This window comes from Stegodyphus dumicola, chromosome 6, assembly GCF_044657685.1.
Source record: "Stegodyphus dumicola isolate Sdum_Otavi_A_Nest chromosome 6, ASM4465768v1".
NCBI classification, from domain to species: Eukaryota; Metazoa; Arthropoda; class Arachnida; order Araneae; family Eresidae; genus Stegodyphus; species Stegodyphus dumicola.
Genome location: NC_140773.1, coordinates 146840056 through 146864217, shown reverse-complemented (window position 1 = coordinate 146864217; position 24162 = coordinate 146840056). Strand labels below are relative to the sequence as shown.

At 31.5% G+C, this 24162-nt stretch overlaps 1 protein-coding gene across 1 annotated transcript; it reads right to left on the bottom strand.

Annotated features, from left to right (window-relative positions):
* Window positions 1–9083: 9083 nt before the first annotated feature.
* Window positions 9084–16087, bottom strand: UQCR-C1 (Ubiquinol-cytochrome c reductase core protein 1). Its single transcript, XM_085818980.1, has one exon. It carries the CDS (start codon window positions 15996–15998, stop codon window positions 14616–14618), a length of 1383 nt encoding a protein of 460 aa, XP_085675106.1. The 5' UTR covers window positions 15999–16087; the 3' UTR covers window positions 9084–14615.
* Between the last annotated feature and the right edge of the window lie 8075 nt (window positions 16088–24162).

Below are 24162 nucleotides of genomic sequence, written 5' to 3'. Positions count from 1 at the left end.
TAAAAAAACATCCCAGAATTGCACAAAAATGCCATTGTGCACTCCTTTGACTTTATTCATGTACACATCGACCTACTTTCACTTAAAAAGTCAAAAGAAAATTGACAAAAATCCAATTTCTTTGTATCCTTTTCTTACTTTTGTAAAAAGTGCCAAATAAATAAGTGGGCGATTCTGCACTTTACCCGAAAAAATATATAAAAATACCATTTACCTATATATATTAATAATTTATTATTACACAAGGTTTTTCATATATCATCTCAAAGAAACATATTTAATTAAAGCGATGCATTATTTGAATAAATTTGAGTCAGTGTTTTAGGTGCAAGTTATTTAGATTTCTATTGTAGAAAGAATACTTTAGAAAATGTATAGAAATATTATTTTGAACCATAAAAATTCTAAATAGTAAAATTTAAAGTACTGAAAAGGTAGCTATTGTTTTTGACAGTAGATTATAAAAATACCTCATGCTGAGCATTTTCTGAAATTACAATGGCAAATGAAATTTATATAGTGCAGTATTTAGCAATAATAACCTTTTGTAAACAAATGTAGCTATATTCGCTTAATTGTAATGACAGTAATTTTAACTGCATTTGTATAAGGCTGTACAGACGATTTATTTATATGGGTTTTCATTCGCAGAGAACAACCGGATTCTCTGTGGAAGTGCTTTCGAAAATAATGTTTAAATATTACTCAAACTATATCTGAAAGCAATGCTATAACAGTGCCCTTATAAGACTCATGATCCGAAAAGCTTTGGTTTTAATTGTTTCGTAAAAACTTTCAATTACTTCTGCAAAATTCATACCCACGTAAAAATTACTACACCGAAGTCATTTGATTATACAACAAATCGTTCCTAAAACAATCAACTCCACAATTCGAGAAAATGCCAGTTTCCTGTAGCCTGACAAAACTATGAATGATTTTTTAAGTCCTGTTATTTAATTATTGTCCTGACAAATGTGCCATTATCAGAGGTGGTCATTTAAGAAAATAACCACTATATGAGGTTTCAACTTAATGTAATTTTTTTCAAATAAATAATTCACTTTTTATACTCCCAAGACTAGTACATTTAATATTACATAAATCTTATTTACAAATCTATTTCTATTTCAAAAGCAATTTATGAAAAACACATTTGAAATTTTCATCAAACTAATAATAATGAAAATTAAAGTATGCATAAAAATGATTATATGTGTTTTAACAAAATAGCACAAAATATTTAATGTAAAAATGTGGTTCTAGTCTCATACTTGTAAAGAAAAATAGACCAAAAAGAAAAAAACAATGTAAGCTACTATGATCATCTAAATTTTCACATAATTTTAGTAGTGGAAAAAAGATTCCTTAAGCTTGTATGTCTTGTCTACCCCATTCAATAAGTAATAAACACATTAAATATTTCAATGTTTATTTCATTAATAAAATTACCTTTTTTTCTCGCGAAATATAATTAGTGCATTTTTTAAAACATAAAAAAACATTCTTTTTGCTTGGCCACATCACATTAGTCGAAAAATTGAATCATGCAAGATAATTTTTAAGTAAGGTATGCTCAAATTTATTAGTACATAATATTCAAATGATAAAGCATCTACATGAACAAGCTTTAAAAAAGTATTTCTAAACTGTAATAAAAAAAATAAATTTTTTAAAATACAGTTTCAGTAGAATGCAAAAACTATATTTCTGCATCTGCACACTGAACCAAATTATCAAGTCTGAAATTATCACTTTTCAGTCTTCAAGCACATTGTTTTTCAGGTTAAAAGTAAAGATGGAACATCAATTTCACGCACAAAAACTCCATTTCACAACTAGTCAGTTATCAGCAACGTTCTCTCAAACATTAGACACGATTATACGTGCATGGCTTTAGTTGTATATTCATAGTCAGTGCTGGTATTTTATTATTTATTACTAATTTCTAAAAAGTAAAACATAGTAAAATTTGTAATACAGTAAATCCTAGTAAATAATATATTGCATTACTACAACCACACGAAGAAAATAACACTACCATCGCACAACAATAACTAGAGCGGCGCCATATTGCTTGTTTGGGAAACTTCTGAGAGTGGGGAATATTTTTCTTCTCGTCAGCGTTAACAGGGGGAAAAGTTCTGCGATTGTGAATGAACTTGTTCGCGTTAAAGAGATGTTGGTTGATACCGGTGTTTATTTGTAATTCAGAAATGTAAGTGCTTATGTGTGTGTATTCAGAGAACCAACTCGTAGAAAAAACCACCTCCCTAAGACGACCGCCTCTGAAAGAAACCAGTATTTCTGAAAACATAAGTATACTTTGGTATTGAATATTCCCTCTGTAAGGCGACCATTCACAAAGAAAATTCTGCAAGTGTGTCTGGTCGCCTTAGAGAGATTCATTCCGTAGATGCAATCTCCCTAAGACGACCACCTCTAAAAGATAAACATATCTCTGAGAACGTGAGTATATATTGGTATTGAGCATCACCTCTCTAAGGCGACCACTTGCAAAGGCGACCACTTGCAAAGATGAATTTTTATTTGCGGCTGGTCGCCTTAGAGAGACCTCGTTGTGTGTGGTGTATATGATTACTGTTATTGTTTCCGAAAAAAAAATTAAAATCAAATAAATAAGCATGTTTAGTAAAAACCCTCTCTAAAACGACCACCTGCGTTTCCAGGTTACTCTGATGGTCTTAAAGAGATCATATTTTCATTCTGTTAATTTTATTGTTTACAAGAAGTCTATTAGCGTCAGATAAAAAATAGCATAAACCCATATACACAAACAGAAGATTTATTATTATATTGATACCAGTAAGAAAACCAGTAAAAGTCAATATAAACCTATACAAACCAGTACAAAGTTCTGCCATTGAAAAAGAAAAATGTTGGTTGTATGGGTGTCAATTGATACCAGTAAGAAAAACCCACAGAGATCAATAGAAACCAGTAAAAGTCAGTAGAAACCATCAAACATTCTATAGGTACCAGTAGAAAGTTTTACTGGTTTCTATGGGTCATTTTGAAACCAGTAAAAAAAACCCACAGAGACCAACAGAAACCAGTAAAAGTCAATAGAAACCCATAAAATCTTATGGGTATCCATAAAAAGTTTTACTGGTTTCTATGGGGCATTTTTAGTAGGGTTTGGATACAAATTTAAGTTGGTTGCCACATTTAACTAAATTTAAAGAAAAAATTTTTAAGATTATGAATAAGATGAATAGATTATTATGTACGGATTCTTTTAAAAGTAAAAGTATTTTAAAAGAATTATACAATAGAGGAATTGAACGAATAATCTTGTATGGCTCGCCCGTTTGGTGGACTGGAACGGAAAGGGTGAGAAATAAATTGCTACAGATTCAGAGGGTTGCAATGCTACCCATTACGGGATGCTACAGAACAGTCTCTACCACCAGCCTACAGGTCTTAGCTGGGGTTACGCCTATAGACTTAGTAGCTGAAGCTGAAACGCTGATTTATAAAGCTGTTCATATGAAGAAGAATATAGATTATTGTGACATGAAGATTTCTAATAGAGAAATTGATCCAAAATTAGAAAAGTTTTATTTTCATCCGGCACAATTTAAAGAGGTTACCTGGAAGACACTTCTTCCAACTGGTGTTGGTTTGGAATTATTCTCTGATGGCTCCGTGATTGATAAAAATGTTGGAGCAGCATTTGTTGCTTTTGCAAATAATAAATTTGTATATAAATCTAAATTAAGATTGAATAATAATTCAACTATTTTTGATGCAGAACTTATCGCCTTTGAAAACGCCATAAGATGGGCTAATGAGGAAGAAAATGAGAAATATATTACAAATTGGGAGATTTCGGTGTTCACAGATTCCCAGAGCATCCTTAGAGCTCTTAATTCTAGAAAATGTTTATCTGCAAAAGTAGATAAAGTCAGAAATTATATTCATAATATTAATTCAAAAATGAAATTACATATAAATTGGATAAAAAGACATTCGAATATTCATGGAAATGAAGCAGCAGATTCTGCTGCTAAGGAAGCATGCTATAATACAGATATTGATATCACCGTTCCTTTATCTCTTAATTATATTAAGAGTGTACTACATGACAAGATTCTCCACACATGGCAACAAAGATGGCATTATGACAAAACTGGACGAAAGGTTTATAAAATATTTCCTGTTGTCAAAGAGCAAAGATTAAGTTACAATAGATTGCTAAATCAATTGATAACAGGACATGGCCAATTTCCAGAATATCTAAAAAGGTTTCATGGGAAAGATATTCATTGCCGATGTGATCAGGATGCATCTGGAGCATCTAATGGACATTACATTTGGGACTGTGCCTTAACGAAGGAAATTAGAGGAGAATATTTTCGAAATATATCTATAAATAATGAAAAATATCTATATAGCAATAACAAAGCTAAATTAGGACTTATAAAAATTATTACCAATTTGAATAATTATGTATATTTCGATCCTTTTGTTTAATTGCTTAAATTTTTGAGTTGAATTGCATAAATTATAATGTAATTTGTATACATACAATGTATAATTTACTGAAAACTGTAAATGCTTATTGTTCGTTAAGCTAGGCAATATTTGTATTTTATAATTGTTGTTTGGGTTAGCAGTTGTCTTGAGTACAATTTAGTCATTTTATGTTAAGAAATAGGTGGTTTCTATTCTGAATGAAGGTCGAGATGACCCGTTGGCGGCGCCGACACATCTCCAGCGAGGATGAGTTTTTGGATATGTAGTCCTTATTCTGTTGTAGTGTTTATCCAGTTATCTCTCAGTTTGTTTCTTTTAAATTGCCGGTTGTGCCAATTTTGGCGGTACGACTTATTTTCTTAGATTAGATTAGATTACCATTTACAATCCAATAGTTTTGCTTTAAAAAGTTAGCTAGTAAACTGAATCCTGCATGCATATAAGTTACATGATATTGTTTAACAAGTAACAAGGCAATCCTGTGTAGACCCGGGATAATTATGGGATGTTTAGCATTTAATGCCGAATCAGAATTTTGCAGCCGACCTCCCACCCGTAAAATATCATCATCATCTAGAAAACGAGTGATATGATATGATGGTGTATTCTTGGCACAAAACCTGACAGGTTATATGCGCCGAAAACAAGTTTTGGCTGTGCAACATACAAAATAACTGATTTACACACATACATTTATAAATACAAGTTTAAAACAACAGGACGCCTATAAAGTCAACTGAAATGCTAAGGTGATGAAAGCTAAGCTGAAACATAAAAATACAGGTAATGACATGAGATGTGAATATGAGTTAAATTTAAAAAGGTAAAAATACATTAAAATACACAATGTGCAGACATCAGAACAAAATCAAATTAAATTATAAAGACCCGCCTCTTTCAGGTAAGGAAATAAATAGGTTGTAGAGACATTAGGATTTTTTTTTTTTTTTTGAGCAAGAGAGATGAAAAATTAGCAATCGTTTTCGCCGGGAACCGAACACGGACCTCTTAAATACCAGCTCAGTGTGCTGACTACTACACCAAGAAGACACGCTAGGTAGGCGGGAGAAATACCTTGCAAGGTATTCGCCTCTTTCCCAATTATACTATCAACAGGCAAGTCATACTCATTAAAATACTTGAGTCGAAGTTTGTTAAAACATGGACCTTCTGATAAAAATGATGTACAGAAAAACACTATTACAATGTTCACAAATAGTTTCATTCTCGGCTTTTAACAGGTAACTGTGTGTAATTCGTGAATAACCAATTCTAAGACGGGTAATAGGTGTTTGTGAAAATATGCTTGAGAGAGAATGATGTACTCGGAGGCTAGTAAGTCTGGAATCAATGAAAGTAAATCTGGCAAAAAGAAATAGCATCCTGGAAAGGTCATGTATGGTAAATAGGTGTTTGAAAGTACTAATTTGTCATCAATGGACCAATTCTTGAAAGCAGTAAAAGATGTTCATATGCCACAAGAGTGAGAGATATATAACTCGAAAATGCAAGCCTCATTTCTATTACTTTTCACAGTTCCCCCCTCCTATATCTATACTTCCTACAATGATTAACAGATTTTTATTTATATATAATTCAGAATTACAAACATTTATTGGCAGATGTCTATTATATATGTTAAAATATCTTTCTTTTTGTTCTTTATTTTCCTAAAATTTTAATTTAGATACAAATATATTTTTCTACATTACAAATAAAAATGTATTGTTAATGATTTGAATCACATGGTCAAAAGCCTATCTTAGCAAGTTTTCTCCTATTAATTAATATGTAATAATGCAGAAGGATCAAATGCTCCCCATTTTATCTTTCTCTCTGTTCTATTTTTCAAAGTTTTAACTCAGATATGAATAAATATGTTTTTCACCATTTATTACTCCTTTTAAATACTACCATTACTTTGTTATACAACAATTTTCTTTTTTGTTACTATTTCTAAATACATGATAGATAGCATTCCAAATTTTATTCAGATTTTATACAAATTTTATTTTATTCAAAACAATTGTCAAAATACAATAATTCTGTGACAATACAATAACTACATACAATACAATAATACAATAATTTTTTCTTTTTTTAATGTGCCGAACTGGCACAGAATCTACAGTTTTATAAAATGCTCTATTAATATTATTTTTATAAGACTCTTTAATTTTAATACACACACATATATTTATATTTTGAGAAGGAATATAACAGTATAAAGACTGCCTCGCACGATAATATTTAAGATTCTAATGATTTCCAAAAAACTTAAACTTCTCCTTCTCAACTACATTTCTTTCTCTAGAAAGATATGTAGTCGAGAAGGAGAAATTTGAAGTCGTACAATTTCTACTTAATGAATGACATTTATTGAATGCTGACTATTTTCAGACACAATTTAATAACAATAAAGAATTTAGCAAAAATAATATAACGAACTTATTTTAGTCAAATGACACAAATACTGAGCTCATTATAAAGCATGTATGAAGATCTTTTTCATGACTCTTATTTTACACATTTAATTTTTTTCAGTGCTTTCAAAGTTCAAAAATGGATAATTTTAGAATAGGGCATCTCTTTGGTTAAAAATTGCCAAAATGACCATAATATGCCAAAATGGTGATAGCTTTAATGTACGGCCAAAACTGTGCCATTACGATAACTCTTCAGTCACAGTCTTCTTCAGCTGAATACAAAATTTTTCATTTGAGACTTTTATTCAGTTCTTGTATCTTGCAAAGCTAACTTATATGTTAAAAAACCATTTGTTTTCTGTTGTTTGATAAATTAATGCAAAAAAATTTACAAATATTTCAAATATTTGAAGACATTTTCCAATTATTTGACAAAGGCTGTTTGTACATAAAAAGTGAAAAACCTTTGTAGCTTTGTGTCTGAACCAAAAAAAATTTGATTTGGACACCATGACTTATTGTACAGTCTAAATTATACACATTTTTTGCTGAACTTCATTTAAACATATTTCCTTGAATTTTTTTTAACTTAATTAATCAATCCTCAAGGCAAGTTGAAAATGACAAATTTTGAAATTAAATCCTGGTCAATTTTTATTCAGTAAAGTCCTAGTATACGGTAGGCACGGTTTCGAAAACTTTCGGCAACACCAAAATGACCCACTTACAACTCAGCATAATGTAGCCAAAAGTCACCAAATCCCATGTGTACTGTATGTAAACTAGGATTAAACCTTTTGTTCTACAGCAGTAAGCTTCTTGTATTTTTATTCTTCATAATAAGCATAAAATTTTTCCAAACATTAAATACAAAATCTAAGAGACTGCATTTAATGTAAATTTTGTTTATTAGTGCATTTTTTTTAGTCCGAAGGGGCTTTGTCCCTGAAGGACTATTGTTTTCGTTTTGCGATTTTGCGTTGAATCACTATAAATGTCCGTTTCACTTTTCAAACTTTTGCCACCAAATGTTAGAGTCCTGCATTATATTTGAAGAAATTAAATAATGAAAAATCTGCATAAACATATGTATATTTCTCGCATTGTGATAAAACAATGGTACACAGAGCCATTGAATTTTAAATGACCTAATCCTACAGCGAATATGGGCATGTGGAAGACCAAATTCGAAATTTGTTTTATTATCGATTTCAAATCGTTGAGTTTTTTACTCAACGATTTGAAAGCGAGCAATGGCAACAATCTACGGGGGGGGGGGACCCTTTTATCTTCAGTGCTCGGAACTGTGTACTGGAAATTCTAAAGATAGGCTTATTTTAAAATTATTTTGCGATATTGCTATTGAACTGAAATTTATGGTTTAAGTGAGAAGAACATGATATTTAATAAATAAATAAAGGTAACACACAAAACGTTAAAAAACACCCCTTTGGACATAATTTTAAATCTGAAACATTTTTCTTTTTCTTTTTTTTTTTTTTAATTTAACATTGTCAAAATGTATCTTTTGTCATCAAAACACTTCTGTAAACATTAGTTCCTGAAGTAGTACACATGATTTGGTGACATTCTGATTTGCTGACTTTTTACAACAGAACTTGGAAGTAAATGACGATTCTAATCTGGTAGCATGATAGTCCCATTTCAGTCATCTTGTACTAAATGATAACAATACTTTTTTACAAATTGCACAACAAGTTGTTCTAAAGCAAGTCTCTTTCTTTCAAATGCTAAAAATTTTTTGACAAAACATGATTTAAACAAGGCAAAGCAAACTGTTTGCACAGATAACATTTGTGGTGGCAGGAAACTTACATAAAACCCAATACACATGATTTGGTGACATTCTGTTGCTGACTTTTTTCAACAGAACTTGGAAGTAAATGATGATTCTAATCTGGTAGCGTGATAGTCCCATTTCAGTCATCTTGTACTAAATGATAACAATACTTTTTTACAAATTGCACAACAAGCTGTTCTAAAGTAAGTATCTTTCTTTCAAATGCCAAAAATCGTTTGACAAAATATGATTTAAACACAACAAAGCAAACTGTTTGTGCAGACAATATTTGCGGTGGCAGGAAACTTACGTATAACCTAATATATAAGGCATGTTTGTGTTTTGTTTTCAAAAGAATTGTTTTGTAATTATATATATATATATATACTTTTGGTACTGCTGATTGCAATAAAAGAGGGAGATGTACAACTAGCTATTATAGCAATCCCATATATCAAATTTCAATACTGGATACCTAACTGATTTTGAGTTGTGTGAGATATATATGTAAGTAGGCATCATGGAAAAATTTATTTTACTATCTGTTTTGGACTAAAAATATTTTTTCTGTCCATAGGTACAGATAGAAAGCAAAGAAATAATCAAAATGAATAAATAATGTTTTAGAATAAAGTCCTTTATTCTGCCCATAGGTGTCAAAATGAATATCCTCATTGAAATCTGATAACTAATATTTTTCATGATTACAATACTTCATTTAATTCAAACAACGAATTAAAAACATAAGAATAGGAGTTCTTAACAAAAATGAAAAACTGCCCCTCATTCTAACATTCAGTTACATTAATTAGAAAATTAGACACCCTGATCAGGATAGCAGTTAGTACAACCGACTGCCATATTGTTAGACTTGTAGAACCTGAAGAAGACTTAAGACGTTTTGGACATATGCAAGGCCTATGCAGCATGGGGGTACTTAAATTACTTGTAAGCTAAAAGTTATATCAAGAGCTTTGGCAGTAAAGGAAAGAGAGGCAGAAGACCTTCAGATCCATCACCTGAAGTGTTCTCTATCAAAATTTGGACAGAATTTCCTTGTTTTTGCAGGCATAAAATTGGCTGCCTCCAATCATGGACCTTAAACAAAGTTCTCAATAATGACACAGCATAAATACCAATGGATATTATCCATTACCAACAAATGCACCAAGTTGTAAATGTGCAGCCATTTGAAATAACATCATTATTTGGAAATTCAACACGAGTGATTTACTAAATTTGATCATATTTTTGTCCTTTAATTAGGAAAGGCTATGAATAATAGAAAGATGAAGGATTAATTGCTTGAAATTATGAATGGTCAGTTTACAAACAACAGAAAATTTACTCAAATTTATGTAATGCAAGACAAAACAATTATCCTTATTAATGAGCCTTTATCCTGCATTTTTATAATGCAGTAAAATTATTTAAAACTATACCCTGAAGACTAGAAAAAACAAATGAAATGCAAGTTCTAATTTGTAGCTGTTTCATTCTTAATTGCTATTTCTAACATTTGAAATTTTACTACTGAACAGGTATTACTTCATAAAATTGCCAGCAAGTTGCCAATTTAAAAACTCTTTTTGTCTGGTATATCAGCTTAACAAAAAGTTTTTAAAATTGCTAAGTATACACTGTTTAGGCTTACCATACCTCCTGGTTTACCCCAGACAGTCTTGGTTTTTTAGTGTTGTCTGGGGTTTGAGAAGTTTATGACCGGTGAGTGTTTTTTAAAATTTAGACCTATATGTTCGATGTCATGTTTTTAAAATTCTCTTACCGCCATGCATTTCTCAGCCGACCTTGTCACAAGCACTGTCGATTTTGATGGAGGCGTGGCTACCGTCCCACCACAACATTTTATTTAGTTATTTGGCAACACAACAGGGGCAATGTGTTTATTTTGTTTTCCTATGTGAAATCTCGCCTACATGACTTTGATTATTTTACCTCTATTTGTTTTTTGTCTCGTCATAACAATGGGCAAAGGAAAATGTGTATTTAATGGTAACCTCAAAGAGGAATACAAATTTTTGAAATTATGTAATGACAGTAACAATGAACATGTTTATTGCACACTATGTACTGGAGAATTTTCTAATGCACATAAAGGAAAAGGGGATATTGAAGACCATATGAAAACAGATAAACATAGGAAGAGTGCTATTAATGCTACTACGTCAGCAAACATGAGATTTTTTTTTTTAAAGCCAAAGATAGTAATAGCAATAACAATGATCTTGAGTATGCTGCTAATGAAGCTTCATTTTTATACCACACTGTTAGACATGAACTCGGTTTCAAAACATCAGACTGCACATCTAAACCATTTAAAAAGTTATATGACCCAAAATTTTCATCTGCTAGAACAAAAACAGAGGCAATTATTGTCAAAGTTATTTCACCATTTACATTTGATAATGAGTTGCATTCTTAGGAAAATTATAATTATGTAACAGTAATGATGAATAGTTCAAACAGAAGAGAAGTAAAACTTGTTCCAATTGTTGTAAGATATTTCACCCTGCAGGAGGGAATTCAAGTTAAGCTTTAATTTAAATTTCGATGAAGTGTCAGGTGAAACTGTTCAAATTTTGACTTGCAGTGCTTGAAAAAATATAAACTTGGAAGAAAAGTTGGTTTGTTATACTGCCAATAACACTAACAGTAATTTCGGTGGTGTGAAGAGAAAGGGGAATGAAAATGTGTTCAGAAAAGTTCAAAATGATTTAGATAAACTTATTTTAGGAATTGGTTGTTCAGCCCACATTGTACATAATTCAGTACAAACAGCATGCGATTCTCTACTCCTGGATATAGAAGTTATTGTTATAAAAATTTACAAGTATTTTCATATATATACAGTAAGAGTAACGAAACTTAAAGAGTTCTGTGAATTTGTGGAAACAGATTACGAAAAAGTATTATCTCATAGCAGCACAAGATTTCTTAGTTTGTTACCTGCAATATATAGAATTCTTTCCATTTTTGATGGCCTAAAATCATACTTTCTATCTTGTGACAAATGCCCAAAATTATTGTTTCATTTTTTTTTTAATCTAGAAAGTGAACTGTATTTGAAATTTTTATATGGTACTCTACAGTTATTTAATAATGTAGTTCTGAAACTGGAAGCTAATTCTATCACAGGAACAGAAGCATTTCAGACATATTCTGAATTAATTTGTCAACTTCAGGAAAGAAAAACCCACAAATTTATACAGTCAAAGTCGTTAATTCGGACACCCATAATCCGGAATGATTTATATTCCGGACCTTAAAGCTAAAAACTTTCTGCGCATGCGCCACGTTGACACATGCGCATAGGCGTTTACGCATGCGCGTAAGACCTTTATGACTGCGCATATGTGTGTGTGCAAGTGCAGAATACGTTTTTGCGTACGCGTTTAATGTATAACGGACGGTATAAGCTAAAATTATCTAATTATCTATTTCAGTTAATGTTGATGATTGCGTTGTTCCTTAATCTTCAAATTGGATGCGACTTATTATTTTTTGCAGACTGTAGGAGCAATTTTATAAAAGTAAACTTCTTTCGATTATGTCAAATAGAATTTCTGATGCTGGAGCTCCCAAAGGATCTACAAAACGAAAGGATGTTTCGACGTCCCTCAAACAAAAAGTGGAATTGCTGCAAAAAATGGATAAAGACATGAAGAAGGTGACAGAGAGGTTAGTGAAAACAAAAAAATTTCGATTGACAAGTTAAGCGGTATTCTCGGCACATCAATTACTGGACTTGAACAGCGAAACTTTGTAAGTGAACAAGAAATTATGTCTGTTTATAAAATTAAAGAGAAAGTATTATCACATAAAACGAAGCAACTTAACAACTTACAGTGAAAGAAATGTTATAAATATTAAGCTTTTTTTTTTTTTTTTTTTTTTTTTGTAAATTTTGATACTCTTTAGATCATAATTGTTCTTTATTTCATAAATTACGGTTTCATATTTTTAATTTTAGAATTTCTGCATGCCATCTTACGAGATTTAAACTGATGATCTATAATAAGGAAAAATCGATAATCCAGAACCGCCGAAGTCCTGACGAGTCCGGATTAACGACTTTTGACTGTACCATCTTCTGCCAAAGAATTGCAACGCACTCTAAAAGAAAATAATGATGTTCAGAAACAAAAATTCTTTTCAAGCAAAGACAATTTTTATAATTCTAGTATTCAATATTTAGAGTTATGGAGAACCAGTTTTGATGAAGTTATTAAGTTTCAATGGATAAATTTATGAACTGAAATTGCCTGGTCTGATTTGGAAGAGAGTGCACAGGTTGTTAATGAAATTATAAAAAATTCTATAAATAGTGATGACTTATTTGATGAACGTACATCGTTGAAAAATATAATTCAAAACCTAGGTAGGTTGTGGATCTGAAAAAGTATCAGATACTATTGAAGAGAAGTGGGAAGCAATTTTTAAAATGTTTCCAAAGACTGATATTTCAAGTTGCAAAATTGTTTAAATGGTTGCATTTGCAATGTCTTTGCTTGGGAACCTGCTTTAGTTGATTTTTTCAATTATGAGGAACATTTGGCCTGCAGAAAGAGGTAGGCTTTCCGTATCTACTTTCAAACATCAACTAAATGTTAAAATTAATTCAGAACTTTCTTGTTGTGAATTTTATGATATAATTAAAACAAAGAAACCATTTCTGGAAAAAGTCATGTCCAGTGAAAAATACTACTGAATAAATAAAGTTTAATGTTTCAGTAAACTGTTACGACTTTTAAACAACCCAGGACATATTTTAAATATGTCCTGCGTTGGACCCTAAAAAATATGGTAAGCCTAGACCTGTTGTGGAAAGAAATTTTTCAATAATCATTATGAAATAATGCAATTTATTTAATTCTCATACCCAAAGTTGAGTTTAAGTGTCAATATTACATACATTCATAGTTTTTTCCTCATAATCAGTTAATCTTCAGCTAGGGCTCCAAGACCGGTTTTAGTGATTGTTGGAACAATTTTCAAATTTCATTGGTCAATCTTTGGATTATGGTAACTTGGCGATTTTTTGGCGACCAACCCTGCTACAGCAACCTGCTAGTTTTTGTTTGGACGCCATTTTGTTTTCACAAAGTAAAGGCATGTTTTTGTTTTTTTTTTTTTCTCTCAACATTTTTTTCCAGCAGTCTGCTAGCCAAATTACGCTTATGCTAGAACTTTTATGGAACAAAAGTGCTTAATGATGATGAAGATTAGGTGCAAAATTGGGACAAGTGCAGAATCGCCCACTGCTTGCCGCATTTTTAAGAACTGCACATACACGATATCATCCATGTACACGTCGACCTATTTTCACTTAAAAAAACATCCCAGAATTGCACAAAAATGGCATTGCGCACACTCTTGACTTTATGCATGTACACTGCTAAAGTCCTAGCTAGTAACCTTTATTGCCTTACCAAAATGTCGCCAAACTACCTGTTACCATATTCCAAAGATTAGCCATTTTATTAAACAAGAAAGCTACCACATTCATTATCACTTTCATAATTTTTAACAAATATTTCACCGAAAGTGACCAATCTCATATCCCAGAAGATTTGAAACCGAAAACTCAGCTTTACATTATTATACACTCTTTAGGATCATTTTAGAAAACACATATTTGCTAGTATTTCTAAATAAAGATAACTAAAAACCAATCAGAAATTTCAAATTCATTAAATAACAATGGATGTCATATCTTGATTTAAATTTTACTATATGAAAATTAGTTAATAAAAATAATAATAATAAATAAACAACAAAAGTTAGTTGAAAAATAACAAAAATCAACTTCAAATATTTATAAGTAATCTTATAACTTTCAATACCTTTTACTGTGATCTAGTTAAAATTTAATACATTCCTCTTTTCAAAGTTTCATAGTCAATCAGCTTTGAAATAGGTCCTATTGCTGCTATAGTTGGTAGTTTATTTTTCAAATATTTAGAACATACTTCTCTTACAACATCAGCATTTATCATTTCAATACGTGCTTCCATTTCCGACACTGGTATTCGGCGACTATAATTTAACATCTGACGGCCAATATCTTCAAATATTGGTGTTGAACCATCTAACAAAAGCAATGCATTAGTCATTAATAAATTTTTAGCTCTCTGTACTTCTGCCTCAGTCACTGACGTACAAATACGATGCCATTCTTCTTGCACAGAAAATATCATATCATTTAGAGATTTACTATCACAAACTAAATAGATTCCCCACAATCCAGTATCTTTATAACATGTATTAAAGGAAAGAAAACTATGGCACAAATTTTTTGAACCTACATCATATGCTAACTTGCTATAAATATTTCCACCACTTCCATGAGACCTATCCCAATTGCCAATTAATATATTGGCAATCAGTAAAGGTATACTTTCAGGATTCGTCCAACCACAGCCTTCCACAGCAAGAGCAGCATGTACAAGAGGCATCGCTTCATCACATAAACGAGATTCAGTACCGGTAAACGTGCAAGATTTCAGAAGTGATGGATCATCAGAACCATGACTTTTCAAAGAGCCAAAATAATCCTCGGCTAACTTCACTAATTTTTCATGGCTGACACCACCTGCACCAGTCAATACCATTTTTGATGCAACATAATGATTGGTTTTAAATTCTACTAGATCTTTACGCGATATACTTTTTATGTTTTCTATAGGACCAAGGATTGTACGTCCTAAAGGTGTGTTCTGAAATGCAGCTGCATGAAGATGATCAAAAACCAACTCTTGCAAATTCATTTCAATTTCTTGCATTTCTCTCAATATAACACCTCTTTCAACTTCTATTTCAGATTCACCATACTTACTACTTTGAATAATATCCGAAAGAATATCTATGGCTCTACCAACATCTTTTGTTAAACATTTAGCCTGGAAAATTGTTTGTTCTCTTGATGTGCATGCATTTAAATGAGCACCCATGTTTTCAACTTCTAATTCTAAAGCAGTCTGAGATCTTTTGGAAGTTCCTTTGAAAGCCATGTGTTCAAGGAAATGGGCAACACCATTGTTGTACTCACTCTCATGTCGGCTACCAGCATCTATCCATAGTCCTACAGTACATGTTGGAATACCCGAATCTTCGGTGGCAATTCGTAATCCATTAGACAGCTGGCTTACTTTAGTTTCTGGAACATTTAAAATTTTTTCAGAAACTCTTGCGCAAGCTGATCCTGTTCTGCGCGCGATCTTCGCAATCTGAAAAATATTTCGGAATAACATTTTAATTTGAAACACGTTTCGTCAGTCACCAATTCACAACTAGCGGCTCAAAACAGGGATGGCTGTGAACGGCTCCCTATGAGAAAATCTTTTGAACGAACTGCGCATGCGCCGTTTCTTTTTATCGCCAACAAATGATGGTAAACCTATTGTAATTTCTCGCCAGCGTTTCGCGTTTTATTTGAATTAGCGTAGGTGTTATCAGTGAGATTAATAACAACGATAATAAAAAAAGTCATTTCAAATGTTTACGCAAGGAAATATTTTTTGCTCTTTTTCACACTATATATGCTATCATCGATAGAATTAAGAACTTTTAGTAATTAGGTCAAAATTAATTTTAACGTGTAAATTTCAAACTCACAAATTTGAGTACAGATTTTCATCAGATGTCTGAAGGCAGTTACTATATTTCAGTACAGTAAATCCTGGAATATAAAAGAAAAAAAATTTAATTTAAGTCTATTCTTCAGCTTCATTCTAATTCCTATCGATACATCTCTCTAAAACAGTTTATTACAGAAGTTTCAGATGTAAAAGAAGTTCATAAAAGTATTAATCAATGAAATTATTTCCAATGGTCGGTGAAATTGGTTGCAGTTTCAGACACTGTTGCAGAAGTTTTCACATACAATTGCTGTTTATTGTGCAAGTAATATTGAAACTAACTAAAGTGCTTGCATAGATTTCTGCATCTTGGCGGAAAAAATGGAACATTAGTGGAAACAAATTATGTATATATTGATACTGTAAAATTTGGGAGGTTTCAAAGACCCAGCAGAAAATATGGTGGCATTGATATCAGTTACATATTTACTTTTCCAGACTATTATATCTGAAAAGTACGAAAAGCATTTCATCTACACCATCAGCTTCTTACAAAAATAACTGAGGCTCATCTCAGTTATTTTTGTAATATAGTATGTACGTATTAATAAAAGATGCTGTGAATGTAATTTGCTGTACAAGATAATAAACATGAGTGTCGTCAGGATTTTTAAATATATGTTTGAACAATTATGTACAAAACATTCCTTCAAATTCACTTGAAAGAAATGAGGAAACGAAACTGAAAAATTCAAGAATCAGTAAAAAGCAACTTTTTTTATATTTGGATGATATTTTCTTAATGCTATGTTTAAAATCACAATTTCTTAAACTGTTTGTTTTAAGTATACATTTATACTTCTTGCAGGGTTAAAGTGGCCCTAAATCAACATAATTTATTATATTATAAATAATGAAAATTGTACATTACTTATATAAAGAGAAACATAAAGTGACATAGTATGTTAAGATAGGTTTGCAAAGGTAATTTAAATATTTTCATTGTGCAAGACTTGTATGCTTAAGAATTTTTCAATCTTGGTGTTATTTATCGTATAAAACATCACGATTCAAATAAAAATACTATTTTGTGGTATAATTCCATTATAGGGGCTGTAGCAAATTGCAGCAAAAATATATGCGCAAAATCTAACGAAAGCGGCGATTTCACACCACGTAAATTTAAATAGTTCTATATTTGTAAGTCATCGCCCACACGATATATTGATTAGGGAAGCTGACTGCGATACTACAAGGCCTAGGCTCGAATTCCGGAGAAGGCATGGTTATAACTGCTGGTTCCTTCATAGATTTTTCCGCACACCCCTATTGGTTTATTAGGTGCCTCCATAATAAAGTGACCACCACCTGGCCTTAGTTGTGGCCAAGCCGAAGGCCCGCCGTTGGGGTGGGGAAATATTTGTAGTCGCCATTGGAATACTGGTTTATTTTTTTTTAATTCTTTTTTGATAATGATATGGATCTAACAATTTGGGAATTGCCCAATGACAAAATGTCTGCAATATAATTTTTCCAAAGAAAAGACATCATTCATTATAGAATATTATGATCGAAAAACCACGAGATGAAATTATGCTTTAGCGGTAACTCAATAGCGAAATGGAGATGCAGGAATGAACCTGTATTCTGAAGAAAGGATTAAGAAGTCAGACATTGGATCGAAGGAACAAAAATCCCCTTCCTTATAACTGATAGGCAGGCTCACCTATTTTTGGTATCAAGAGATGACATCTATTGAATTTTGTGAACTCCAACTGAAGATGAACCACAATACAACTGTAGACTGGAAGATATGCGTGAGGTGTGTGCCATAGCTTTAATTTCTCAGCCTAAGTTGAAATTCGGCGGATGTGGAAAAAATTATGAAGCAGACAAAAGCCTTTTCAGTAGAAGCAAGAATAACATTGGACGTCTTCTTCTGCCACAATGGGTTTTCGGTGGATTGTGCAGAGAATCAAAAGAATGTTTTAGTCGCTATTCCAGATCGATCGGTGAAAACCTTATGGAACATCATAAAGGTTTGGTTTGGTTTATGTGATTAGAGCAAAGCCTCGAGGGCTATCTCCCTAAGGGAAGAGAGGCCTACGTGGAGGACTTTCTAAGGGAAACTGGCTTGTATACACGTTACACATAGAGAAAACCATTAAATTGTCCATACAGCCAGCCCGTTTGCGGGATTCAAACCTCAGACTGAACTACCAGTGTTCAGCGACTTTATCGCTCGGCCACTGATGTTCGAACATCATAAAGGAAAATGTCACAGAAGGAAGCATTATTTATACTGACTGCTAGAAATCATATAAGTTGGATGAACTGCGATATGTCGACATTGAACATTTTACTGTCAACCACAACTAGAATTTTGTGGATCCCGAAACGGGGACCATACGCAAACGATACAACGACTGTGGGGCAGTGCTAAATGGCGTAATAAACACCATCGGGGCATATTTCAATTCTTATTTGTCCGAGTTTATGTATAGACATTTGCACAAAAAAAAAAAAAACTTAAATTTTTTTCTGCGATGTTGCAGGATCTTAAAAATTTTATGCCTCCCGTTTAATTTCACTTATTTTTAACCTTTTTTTTTAATAAATTAAATTAACAAAAAGTGTAATATATGAAGTTAACCTTCCATCAACTTAAATTAATAATCTTAGATAGTTACAATAATGCTTTCTTACAGTTACAATTAGCCGTTTGTTTATATTAAATTATAATAATAAAGTGTATTATATGAAAGAAACTTTCATCTAAATTAAAATAATACTCTTAGATAGTTATTTTTTATTATTATGCTTTTCTTGAGTTAAGGTTACCATAATTATTTTGGCATCAACAATAGTTTTGGTAATTTTTTGCGGTCCCTATAACGGAATTGTACCGTATTTTTAAATGAAAAATCTAGTTATTTAAGTCCTTTTTATCTATAAAAATACATACTGCAATTATTTACTTAAGTCATAAGGCCCTTTTCAAAAGTTTATGTCTAATTTAAAATAATTAGTTAATGTCAACTTAATCATATATATAATTATTGTAAAATCGTGGTGTTTAAAATGCTTTTCGCTACTGAAAAAGAGTGTTTTTGTTATAACTTTATAGAATTAAAAATCCCTCAAAGTAGTATATTTATAGTTTAAAATGTTTGTTAATAAAAATTTATTTATTTACATGATGTTTCTTAGAGTGAAGTAAAAAAAAAAAAAAAAATGATTGCTTGCTTATTTATATTCATGAAGGTATATTTCTAATACAAGTAATAATAACTTTTGAAAAATGTTTCATGATTCGAGTAAAATCTGGATATAAGGGCCTTTATAGCAGTCGAAACAATGTCGTTTCTTGTCAAATTGTATGTGCCATGTTCAAATGCATGATTTATGTGAATTGAATCACAAATTTGATTCTGCTTTGATCTGAGTGTTTCATGATTTTTTGCTGTATTGAAGAAAATTTTTTGGAAATTAGTTAATGGCATTAAGGTTCTTTAACCAGTTCACCGTTTGCCCCGAGAGAGATACATTCACAGGAAAGGCATCGTCATCCGTTAGCGTCGGCAGACTCTCGTCGGGGTGAAATATGGGCTGAACCGTAACCCCCGAGACACATACGACGCAGCGACCTTTTTCCAACCCCCACAGAATGAGTCGAAAATCAAAAGGGGCGATTGATGGGTTACTTATCTTCTCAGCGGTGTCACATTAGGATCACAGCGGGGCTGTTTCAGGAAAGTAAAGGATGGGCACACTTTCTTCGAACAGCTACACCCTCAACATATCTTATGAGATTCACAACAGCTTTCTCCCTTTCTATTAACGAACAAAGGGATTTGAATGCTATCTTTTCAATTCTTAACGATTCAAATCTTCTCTTTTGTTACAGGCCATCAAAATAATAAAACAAAATTCAAGAACATTTCAAATACTAGCTAATGCCCTTATTTTTACTTTATATAAAGCTTTTTCTGGACAATTAAAAATTACATTTACATTGTAATAGATTGCAATAGATTTGGGGTTGGGTGCAGGAAGTGGAAGTGGGGTTGAGTGCAAAGGGAAAAATATCTGCTCTAAGTACTACACCAGTCTTTGTGTTTTATGTTGCCACTTAGGGGTCGTTATTCACCATCCTTCAGTGTGACAGGTATGCTGTTCAATCTGATTTGAACAGAACTTCTAAAGGCTTTCACAGGTTGTGAAAGGGAAAAAGAAATACTCTGAGCCCAGTTTTAGACACAAAAAGTTTACCTTTGCATGCGAAAAATGGCACGAAATGTTTGCGATTTTCCTAACGGTGAACTGGTTAAATTAGTGTGTTCAAGATTCGGCGTATATGAATCTATTCATGCACATTATGTTTCTGAGAATAAAATCAGAAAACTGTTATCCTCCTTATTTATAAATATGTTGGTAATTTCAAATGTAGGTAATAATGGAACTCTGATGTAAATAGAATTATTATAAAAAATGTTGTATGATTCTGACAAAATTTGAATGTAAAGGGTTTTTATATCATTTGACACAAGGCTGCGGTTATTCACTTAAATCAATTAGGCCCTTTTCAGATTGTATCTGCCATGTCCAAATGCATAATTGATGTGAATTTAATCACAAGTTTGATTCTAATATATGGAGTTTTTCTAATTTTGAAGAAAGTGTTTTGGATATTGACTAATAGCATTAATACTCTTTCAAATAATGTAGCTATTATTTAATGTAGAGTTTATGTGAATCTATTCATGCATGTTGTTCCTGAAAATGACATCAGAACATTAAATACCTGTTTATTTATATTCATGAAAAAATATTTCAAACCTAGGTAATTATTTATTACTATTGTATGTAGAGCTAATATAAAGTGTTTCGCATTTGTGTTAGAAGTTGGATGTTTGAAGTTTTTGCTTTGCAAATTATTTCAAACCTTAAAAACTATGTCTTTAGTATTACAAAGTTTGCTTTATCTAAGTGTAATCGTATAACAAGTTAGGATATATAATTTAGATCTTTTATGCTTGTTCTCAGCATTAAAAATCAAGTTAGGTTATATGCCACAAAAAAAAAAAAAAAAAAAAAAAAAAATAGAGAGAATCTTTTCAAATTATGTGTCTAATATTCAGATGTTTGATTTAAGTCAGTTTATTTGAAAATGAAACTGAAGAAATTTATTACTTGCTACTGCATTGGATTTTTTATTTTCCCCTGTCTGCTGCAGCTGCACTGCCTCCTGTTAAAAAAGTTACTATTATTAGTATGCAGTGTAGCTGAAAATCAAGTAAAAACATTTTATGATAAAATTTTTGTATCCGAAACTGCAAGATAATTTTCTTTTTTCCCTTTTTGTAATTTATTATGTACTTTAAAACTTGTTATTGAGTTCTTACATTTCCTTATTTTTCAAGTGTTAAAATACTATATGAAATTTTTATAGATGATTACTATATGATATACTATATGATTTTTTAGTAAAATAAAAATTTATTTTTGATTTGTGCAATTTTCTTACTTTATGAAATTACAAAACTTGTTTAAGAACTACAAAACTCGTTTAAGAACATCTTATTACAAATAATGTTTAAACATTTAATACTTCTAAAATCTAAATTTATAGGTGATGAAAGCATAAATGAAGAAGTACATCATACTCAATTAATCACACTACATAAGAGAAACATTTACGAAAGTCAGTAAACATGTATTGCCACTATTTCATTATTATTATTTTTTTAATTTGCATTTTTAAAATTCTCTAAAATGGGGCATAAATAATATAACGATAGAAATAAAATGACTGCATAATAGGTATATAAAGTGATTGAAATCTGATGCAAGAAAGTTAATTTTACTATATTATGCAACAATGAATTTCAATCATGAAGTTGGAAGGTTTGTTTAGAAGGAGATTCTGATATAACCCTAGAGCTTCTGTGGAAGTTTCTATTGTTGGTCGTGAGGCATTCCTCCTTAAGGCAGATATCTGTAAAATACTTTTACATAATCCAAATAATCCTAATCCCTTAGTTTTCAGTGAAGATATTCCTTGTGTTAGGTAGCTAGCACACATTTCATCATTCTCAATTAAACTAGCAAACCTCTTTAAATGTAATAGCTTTGATTCCCATAAAACATTTTAAAATTTAGGAAAATATTTTTTTGTAATCTACATGAGCATTAAAGTTATATATGAATGGAAAATACTCAAATAATTATTCCAAAACTAAATAAATATGATTATGGTTATTAGAGAAAAAATTCTGAAATTTGTAGGTTTTTTTTTTTTTTTTTTTTGTTGTTGTTGTTGTTGTTGTTGTTAATGATGTCTTCAAATCAATCCATAATAAAATTATTACTTTCAGGTTAGGTTAACTTCATATGGACTATCTGCCTAAGGGAAGGGATGCTTCCATGGAGGACCTTTCTTAGGGAAACTAGCACCCAAAATATTTATTTTTATGACAGGAATTTCTCTTATTTTGTTCTCAGAAGCACTATCAAAATATTCGAAAAATGTCTCTTCTGCCAAGTGATGGTTCGGAAGCTGAACGTGAATGTTTTCACGGAAAGAATTTTAATATTTAACTGTTCAGTTTTCATTGTTCGCAATGAACTCTGTCTAAATAGCAGATCTTTCATTTTCAGCATTTAAAACAGTTATCATATGTGTGAAAAATATTATTTATATATAAAGTGAAAAAGGAACCACTCTCATATTCGAATTTTCGGATAATTGATAGAAACAACGCCAAGTGGCGCATAATAGCCAAATGTAGTAGCCCAATGATCATTTGAAAATAAATACATTTCACTATGTCCGTGAGCATGCGCATAACAGGCCTTCCGTAAGGAGCCGCTCACAGCCATGCCTGTTTTGAGCCGCTAGTCAATTCACAAGTCTATTGAGGCATCGCAAAGCATAGTGTTTCTGCCCGAAGAAGAAATTTCTTAAAAATTCTTTCGTGATTGCAATGAAATACTTGCCCTTTCATACCGAAGTCATAAAAAACAAAATAACGCTGAGATGAGGAGCGTAACTGGCTTACTGTTGCTGAAAGCGATCTGTAAAATGCTAATAACATTTCTCACGTAGTATAATAATAATATTTTGAAGAGAGAGGGGGGGGGGAAGTTGCCTATAACAAAAAATATACTACCAGTTGTTAGCTGCCTTTTAGTGTACCTCAAAAGGTTCTGAAAATCCTGAACTCAGTTTTCATAAATTTCCGAATCTAAAGAGTAGATTAAAAAAATCTCTCTATGAAATTAGTTGCCGATCTTCACAAGTAGGTACATTTGCGAAAACGTCCTCTGGATTGCTACAGTCCGTCTATACCCGATGCAGTTGTGCCAAGCTCCTTGGTGCTTTTCCACATTAGCATGGAGGAATAGCCTAATGTGCTTTTCCACATTAGCATGGAGGAAAAACAAGGACCTAACATTAGAGGTAAACTACATTAAACATTTTAAAATTTAAAAAAAGAATTAAATCTGAGGGTTTCAGATCTTAAATTACGTCTAAAAGGGCGTTTTTTAAACATTTTGTCTGTTACCGTTATATATTAAATATGATGTTCATTAATATGATACTTACTCAACCCAACAGCAGTATTGCAGAATAATTTTACAATAAACATATCTTTAAAATTTCTGATCCAGAGTCTCGCGCGCTGGAGATAAAAATGTTTTTTCGTACAGTGTTGCCATTGCTCGCTTTGAAATAGTTTAGTTTTTTAACCAAAAATTCGTTGAAGTGTTACAAAATATCAAATCCATAATAAAACAAATTTCAAATTCAAATTAGGGCTTCAAAATGCCCATA